The sequence below is a fragment of the Rhipicephalus sanguineus genome, chromosome 5, assembly GCF_013339695.2.
Source record: "Rhipicephalus sanguineus isolate Rsan-2018 chromosome 5, BIME_Rsan_1.4, whole genome shotgun sequence".
NCBI classification, from domain to species: domain Eukaryota; kingdom Metazoa; phylum Arthropoda; class Arachnida; order Ixodida; family Ixodidae; genus Rhipicephalus; species Rhipicephalus sanguineus.
This window is the reverse complement of record NC_051180.1, coordinates 174,192,608-174,201,571: the sequence shown is the minus strand read 5'-3', so window position 1 is coordinate 174,201,571 and position 8,964 is coordinate 174,192,608. Positions and strand designations below refer to the sequence as shown.

Here is an 8,964-nt window from a genome sequence, read left to right as displayed (position 1 = left end):
TTTCGTTGAGCGTCCAGTACGGGGTTCGTCGGCGGCCTGCTCCCGGCCCTCTTTGAATGCCTTGCGCCACCTGCCAGACTGTGACCTTGAAATGCAGTCATCATTGAAGACCTCTTAAAGCATCTATAATGTTGCAGTTGCATTCTTCCCAAACTTCACGCAAAACTTGATAGCGTATCGCTATTGAACGGAACGCTTCATTGCGCTGTTACGAACTCGAAAAGAACATCTCACGCGGATACACGTCTTTCCGCCCACACATGTTCGTAGTAAACTGGCGATCGACTGTGTTGGAAGGGCAAATCCCCCACCACATTGCCCGATCGGTTTTAATGCGCTGCCATGGATAGCCGCTTCACAATAAAATCATGCGCATTACTTTTATAACGGACCCTGCAGAAATACACAGCACAGATTGCACAAACCTCGTACCACAAAACATTATTGATAATTTTTTTTTTACATTTGCTATGTATGCAACACTTAAAAAAAATCACTGATAAAGGTAACCATATACAGTACTTCATGTTAGATAGAAGTTACCGAAAAATGGTTTGATCACACTGCACATCAGTGTCACATAGTGCATGCCAGAAAAACAAATTGATATCAGGCATTAACACTTAAAAATACCACAAGCACTCATCAAAGAGAATGTATTTTTTTATGAAAGTTTGTGAGAGTTAAGCAGCAGCACGTCTGTAAGAGACAAGAAGAGATAATGGGTACATGCAGGGTGGAAACCACTGTTGCATCTTTGCCTATGTATGACCGAGCAAGCGCCCCCCTCTCCCCCTCCTCCCCTGCGGCCACTTTTTAATGAAATTTATTTATGTTTATGAAATGCCATTGTCATGTGGCTGGTCGTATTGGTCAAACCAGTCACTGCTTTAATGGTTTGACAGTGACGAGTGGGAATAAAAACAGTAAATAAATGAAGCATTTCATTAGAAACATGGATGCGATATTTTTTTCATTTTAAGCGGCTCTCCCGCTGCCATCTTGAATTTCGGTCCGGGACTGAGCAAGCGCCGCCCCTCCAAATCTGGTCAGATTATCCTTCACCGAAGGGGCGCCGCTTGCTCGGCATTTTACGGTATATATATATATATATATATATATATATATATATATATATATATATATATATATATATATATATATATATATATATGCCAGCCCCCCCACTCGCGAAGGAGTTGGTACGCCACTGCCATCGAGTCAATAGTAAATTGAGTCAACGAAGCACCCCACTCCATTGAAATTTCGATTGCTTCGATGGCCATTGAGCGACGGAAGCGGAAACGGCGCGAACATGCTCTCTCGTTGACATTGTGTTCGTATCTCATGATTAGAAAAAGAAAACTTTAACCAGTATGCTTGAAAGCAGTATATGTGCGTTATCAATTATTTATTGAAGTATTTGTGCCACTTGAAATGTGTGAACTGCACATACTCTCCACAATAGCTGTCTTCATCATGCCCTGTTGCCATGTATCGCTCGCCACAGTTTCGCTGCTCAACAACTTAAAAATAAATATGTATTTCTAACTACAAATAAACAATTTATTAAAATGTTTAAACAAGAACAACAGGCATATTTGTTATTTTAAGCGGATTTGTATTATTTAACTTTTGGTGACATGAATATGAAAATAAAGATGCGCAGTGTCGCACAATTTTTGCGAGAGAAGCCTGAACAACTCAAAGGCCGTTCAGAACTGCCGTGTAGCAGCAGGACAACTTCATCGAATAAAGTGAGTTGTGGCGTTTCGATGGCCTTCGACTAGATTGCCGTTCAAAAGTGCCGGTGTGACACAGGTATTTTTTCGCCTAACAGCTGCAACTAATAATATCGCTTTGTTCTGGTTAAGCTACACAGATGTGAATCTTTTTAGCATTTATATTTTCAGAGGCACATTACGCAGTCACCATGTGTTAACATAACCGTGAAACAAAAGTGTGTATTTCAAAGCATGTATTCCAAAACCATGGTGTCCAGATTTTAGCCGTTCTGTGGATCAGTAGCAGTATGTTTTTCGAATCCTACCACCAAATCTCTTTAAGAAGTGACCTGTAAATTTGAGATATGGGAAAGGCCTTCTTTTAAATGGCAATGTTAGTTGCCATTTTCATCACCTCCCCCTCCAACTTTCACTCTCACAGCCCTTGAGAGACTAACTTTAGTGACTGCAGCCCGCTAGCTTAGGTAATTTTGAGACCTTTGCTATATGTAGCAAGTTTTCTACCCTGAGGTGGTTTGGAAGCACTTAATAGTCTGGCACATTCATTGAAAAATAAATTACGGAATCAGTGAAACATGGCATGAAAACAAACTTAACGATTGTAACACTTCCTCTAAGCTGCACAGCCATCAGCACACTGATACACAAGGTGTGCTGGTTGCCACGTGTGGTGGTGGAAATGAGAGCTGCACCCAGTTTGTGTCTGTTTTTCACATTTTCCCAACTTTTGTGAAGCCCCTCACAAGTTGCCCACTTTACATGCAGCAAGCTGCTGTTCATCATTATTTCTTATCTATAGAAAGCTATGGTGAGCATATACATACATATCAGGGTTCTCCCCTTGCTGGGAAATGGTAGGCAGTGATTGGAAACTAAGACATGTATGGTCATTTAGTCAATTTTGTGACAATTTGGGATTTCTGAGATGTAAAGCGTACTTCCTTGCTCAACTAACACACACACTGCAGAAACGTCCTCAGGAGAGTAAAGTATGAAGTTCCTATCAGGAGGCGGGCGTCTACAGGAATGCATGTAAGTTACATTCCTAAAATCAGGTTCTATTGGTACTAACTCTTGACACACGAGAACAATCTTCTGCTCAGTTAGGAAAAAAGAACAAATGTTGGTTACCAAACAAAACATACCATCACTCATTTTAACACAGCTGGAGCATGTTTTCAGGGCATGACTGTAGTGGGTACTATGAAGATGAATGGAGTTAATCTGGAGCCTAGCATAGTGAATCAAATGTGGAACTGTCCCGTATGTGTGAGTGAACAGCTCTGTGGCAGCTGGTTCTAAGTGCAGTGATCTTAACGGTGCTCCAAGTTACTTTATGCCTTTCACTTCAGTGGCAGGTGTCTGAGTGATTTTTCTTTTTCGCTGTGCAAGGGATTCTGGCAGACTTACAACCCTACTAGCTGTCTTCAGCCATGACTTCATAATACAGCGCTCTGCAATCTGCAGTGGCACCCCTTTTGCTGCAGTAACTAGTTTTACAAGCAGACCGTTACCGTTTTCAAATGGAAACGTGGATGTTCCCCATAGTGGTCCAAGCATTTCCACACTTTTGCTCAAGTGCAACAGTTGATGCACATTGAAAGTGGCATTACTTTCCCCGTACAGCACACAAACTCTGTTTACAAAAGAACACAGAAGTTGGTCAGCCTTCCGAAGGTCGGATTCACTTACAGATGCCTGCAAAAGCAGAAAAACTGTTTCACAAAGTAAAGAAAAATGTGTGAGGTACCTATCATGCAGGACCCCTTTCAGACATGGCAAGGAATAAAACAACAGCCAATATAACCATTCAGTTGCCTTCCAGTACTTGCGTTCACTGATAGGGCGAGGGAGGCGACAGAATGACACAGGTGGCCTCAGGTCCCGGATGCGGTGCTCCACTTCTTGCAGCTGCCGGCCAATATAGAAGGCCATCCCAGACCCGGCCAGCCACATTTCTGTTAGTTGCTGAGGCACACCTTCGAGCACGCAATGCATATAATCAGGCGGAAGGCACCACACAAGGTTGAAGCCCTTCAGTCGCAACAGTGCCGATGGACCTTTGATGCCATGAACTGGTCGCCCTTGTTCAAAGGCCTCCCGCATGTCATGTTTCACACTTCCGTGTGTGCGCAGAGCAGCTGCACGCGCCCCAGGAATATACTGCAATGTCCCTGCATGGAAGCATTATTTTTTCACACCAAAATAAACTACTCAAGCATAACATCTCATCTTTCTCCAATGTAATTGAGGGCTGTATTACACATGCACATCCACCTGTAAATCTAGGCCCACACTTCTCCTAGAGTGAAGGTGGCACCGCTATTTTTCGGCATACGTGGATAACTCATTGCAGTGGTCATCCTTTTTTTTTCTACCACTGTGCAACCTTTCAGTTCAGAGTTGTTGTTTGCATTGTCTGTTTCACTTCACTTGCATGCACATAAGCACATTTAACCTTATCTACAACAAAATATTAGGGGTGTGCGAATAGTGAAATTTCATCTCGAATCCGATAGTGCCGAATAGTAGCCAAAAATATCAAATATCGAATCGAATAGTATATTTACACGAAACGTATACCGCCAGTTACGGCAAGAGAAAAGCAAAATCAGGGACACCACAGCGTTTGACAGCTTTATTACGCGCTTGTTTGGGAGGGACGCTACGGCGTATAACAGCTTTATTACGTGCTTGTTCGGGAGGGATTCTTTTCTCCAGCTGTCATAGGCACGCAGGCATGTTGATACAAGAGCCGCCATTCCAGTCAGCAGTGGCACTCCTAACCTCTTAACGGCTAACAGAAGGGGGTACGGCAGCTATTTTTTTCCCTTATCGTTGTGCAATAGGGCTCATCTGACAACGGTAATGTTGTGCTTCATCCTCATGAGTGCTCCGGGCCCAAAAATCTTCGGGCGTCCGTTCGCAGCAGCATTTTAACTGCGCACCGGAACGATGGGAGTTTCTAAATAAGTGGTGCAGTGCGGCAGTGGCGACTGTCGACTGCACCATGTGAACAAATTTTTACGTGTGAAGCCAATCACCGAGGGTTTCGTGGGCCAAGGTCAGGGCACTTTGCTGCGCTTGCTGCGTATGCGACCAAACTGCGCAAGAAGATTGTGCCTTCGTTTCGGAAGCGAAGTTGGGAAGGGCTTGACGGTTTTCTCATGCGCGTTTTTTTACGTGCAGAAATGACAATCTCCTTTAAATGAAACATACGATCGCTTTTGAACCAGGATGTCAGTGGAAGTTTTAACGATGGCCTACTGTACCAACGTTAGCGTTAGTTTTAGCCACCCCACCCTAACTAAATTGCGCCATTGGCCTTTGCCTCATTTGAGATATTCGTCCTGTCGAATGATTCGAAACTTCGAATGCTATTGCTATTCGAAAGTCGAATTGAATTATTCAATTAGGTATCATTCTATTCGAATTCAAAACTCGAATATTCGCGCATCCCTACAAAATATCTAATTCTGGAGTTTAACATACAGAATCCACAACCCATTTAAAACATGGTAGAACAATGCTGCCGTCACTGTGCATCATATCTAAAAAAATATTGATGAGGGTTCATAGCATGTGACGTAATGGACTCGGTTTCTCGAAATACTAGCACTTCATGATGGTGGCTTTCACGACAAACAAATCGCGGTTATCCAGCTCCAATGCGATAACGTGGCAGGAATGCCTATATGCATAATGAGATCCTGCAAGTGATGTTCTGATAACATTGTTGTGACATTGCAAACTTTGTGTCCCCCGCAATGGTGTTTCACAGGGCGGTACACTGACGTCAATGCAAGCAATCTATACACACAATTGAAACCGACTCACTTTATTATTATTCTTCATAAAATTGTTAGGGCAGTAATCAGGCATTCATATGGACATATGAAACATGCACCTCACAATAAATCTTTCATTAGTCACTTATGGACATCCACTGCTGCTTAATCATTTAATATTATGCTAACATCCTGGCATTGTTATGCCAGTATAAGCCATTTACTAACACTATTATTGTTCATTGGCCTAAGACACCATGCAGAGTTATGAGAGCTTGATTTCTACATGTAATAAGCTCCAATACCTGCGAACAATGTTGTTCAGGTTTACATAAGCAATGTCTGGGCACACAAAAACAGGACAGTGAAAATAAAACTTACGTTCCACAACAGTTCCTTTCTCCAAGCACCATGGGCAGCCATAGAAGTCGTTAAATTGCTTCATATTAAGCAATGAAGCTCTTGCTGGTGAATCGACGCTACAGCACGTCACAAAGATCTTTGAGCTGATCCTTTCTGCAGCATGGTCCCAACGTATTGTTTTTAAGCTATTCACTGCAGTGACAAATGTTTCATAAAAATATGTGCTGGAGGGTGGCACTTAGCGAACCACAATGCTCCAAGAACAACATTGCATGAGCGGATGTCAAAGGGTAGTTCATTGAGCATGAGCTGAATAGGCCACACACTGTATTTGCTGCACTTGAACACAGGTGAGCCATCAGTGTTGATGGTTAGAGTGATATCCGACCACTGTGCTCCCACGCATTCACGGATGCTGCGGTACAGACGTCCACCAGTGATGTCAGAGAAGACGCCATAGACCGGTGATAATGCTGACTTCAGGCTGTCGTACAGGTAAGCTGAGGTTTCTGCTATTACGCTGAGAAGCTGCTGTTTAAGGTCAAATATCAGAAAGAAACTGCCTTGAGAAAATAGCCGCTTCACTGGCTGTGTCACCTTGCACTGTCTACAGGTGAACTTCCTTGACCTGTCTGATGTCACCAGAGCCAAGGTAGCAGTCACACCGCTGGCAATAGAAGTGCACACCCAGTGAACCCATTCTTTTCTCCCACATCTTCCTGTACAAATATTTAGTCTCCGGCAGCACCGCCGTACCACAAAGGGTATTATTGAGCTTCAGAAGCCCGTCCACTTGCGACCACGTGAGGCCCGCATAGACGACGTAAGCCATTACAAGTAACATAGCCTGGGCTTTATTGATTTCTTGGTTTGGTAACTTCTCCTGCTCACACTTCTTGAAGAAGCTCTCGACGTCCTCGCCCTCCTCGCCGTAGTCGCTCGCATCTGAAGCGCAGTCTTGGTCGCTGCGGTAGCTATCCTCGTCGACGTCACTGTTGCCTTCGAAGCCATAGTTTTCATCATAACCGCCGTCGTCCGGTGGCCCTTGCTGCTGTTCTTGAGTACTGCTGCTTTCCTGGCTGTCGCTGTCACTTTCGATCTCAAAATCGTTCATGAGGAGATCACGACGCGCGAGATCAGGATCAACTTCACCCACAAACTCGTCATCCAATTCGTCATCTTCATCCAGTTGGTTTGCATTCGCCACCGGAGAATGGCTCGATGATGGCGAAGCCGACGGCAGGTTGTCGCTTCCTGGCACGCTTGCAGGGACACCCGGGACAGCATTAACGAGCGCTGCACCGCACTGCCTCACGCGCTGGTTATGACGCGTCTGTCGGGGCACATCGCGCGATCGTTCAGGCTCCAGGTATCGTCTGTAGCGTTTAGCTTGCCCAGAACTCAGTTTCAATGCACTCACATGAGGAAAATACCAAGTGTTAAGCTCAACCAAGCTGAACTTCGGTAATTCTCGCGCACAATGACACAGCTCAACCTAGCAACCCTAGCCAACTAGTGCTGATGCCGATGGCCTACCGGTTTACACCTATGTTCACATATGCAAATTTCTGGTTTATGTTTATTGTAGTACGACGTACAATAATATTTGCTATTTTAACAAACGGCGTTATATCAGGAGCGTTAGAATAGCGTACGCACAGCTATGCGTTAACGTTTGTCGCCCTGCTCGTATGCTATCCTAGTCAGTATTTTAACTCTATGGCGATCCTCTTGCGGTTCCCCGTTGACGACCCTGACGATCTTTGCGTACGCTAGTGTAAAAGCGTACAGTCAGGACAGCAGTGATCACAAACGCTCTCCAAGCTTTGCAAATTCCGGATGTGTCGTCGCAATGTACATAGAAAGAAACGCGAACAGCGCAGCGTGCTGTTTCCATCATGATCTGATCATGGTCGTTATATGAAAGAGTGGTTGTATGGTTTTTATTTGTATCATGGAATACGTAGTACCTTTGCATTGCCATCCAGGCTAAGCGCTTGGAAATAAATACCAAGCAGCAAATAATGTAGATGCCGCTCTGTTCGATCGCACGTTTCTTTCCATCCTGCGCTAATTGGCACGTTGGTTACAGTTGGTTGTATTCATAATTCATATAACGTAGTGCATCACGACAGGGACAGAGGTATCCCCATTGTACTTAAACTCGCGATAATTACTTATACTGTGCTTTTAGACAGGGCCAACTAACAGGGAGGGGGGGGGTTGAGGGGGTTCTGTTCCACGAAATTTTTTCGTACTTGAACTTTTCAGGTGATACTAAAATATTAGCACGCCTTCACAGCGACCACCAGTTGCCAAAGGTAGCCGCTCTACACACAAACACCCCCCCGAAAAAATTTCCTGGGTACAGCCCTGCTCTTAGATACTGTAGAAGCAAATACACGCCTAGGTCATCGCACAGTGCAGTTCTTAATCGCTTTTAATTCAGTGATAGCGTTATAAGTGCCACAGGAGAAAAAAAATGCGCACAAAAACGAAAGGTGTCGATATGGTGACTAACTGCGTATTTCAACCAGCATAACAACTGCAGTTGTTAATTATGCGGCATGGTTCTTTGATTGACCAGTTGTGCTGGTGGTGCTTGTCTGATGTCAGTTGTGGCATAGGAGGCGTTGGTTGTTGTGTTAATTGGCTATCCGCTGTTTATATGATAACAATGTAATACAATGTAACAATGTTTATGATAACAATGCACGGGCAAATTTCCTGATAACAAAGTCGTGCCTGACCCGGAAATGTCTTCGTTATTTCCGAAAATTGGTAATCACCGTATAGAATTCGTCACACTGCAGTGTTAATGGCAGGACTATTCTTCGTGGCTTCGTTCGTTACAGACGATGATTCGTTGTATTCGCGTTGTCTGCTCCCCGCAAGTAGTACACTGTACCGCAAGAATATGAAAGCGAACGCTGCTGATCTGCACATCAGCACGTTATACTGGTCTGTGATTGCTAACGTATACCGATGTTATGTCAGATTATAAGCTACCCTTTAGGTGTCGCAGCTGTGAGTCGACGTTCTCACTAAATTTATGCAAAGACTCCAAC

The 8,964-nt window shown here is 44.2% G+C and overlaps 1 protein-coding gene across 1 annotated transcript; it reads right to left on the bottom strand.

Annotated features, from left to right (window-relative positions):
- Positions 1–1,180: 1,180 nt before the first annotated feature.
- On the bottom strand, positions 1,181–3,903 carry LOC125758568 (uncharacterized). The gene has a single exon (XM_049415899.1). The coding sequence runs from the start codon at positions 3,849–3,851 to the stop codon at positions 3,075–3,077; it is 777 nt and encodes a 258-aa protein (XP_049271856.1). The 5' UTR covers positions 3,852–3,903; the 3' UTR covers positions 1,181–3,074.
- Positions 3,904–8,964: the final 5,061 nt, after the last annotated feature.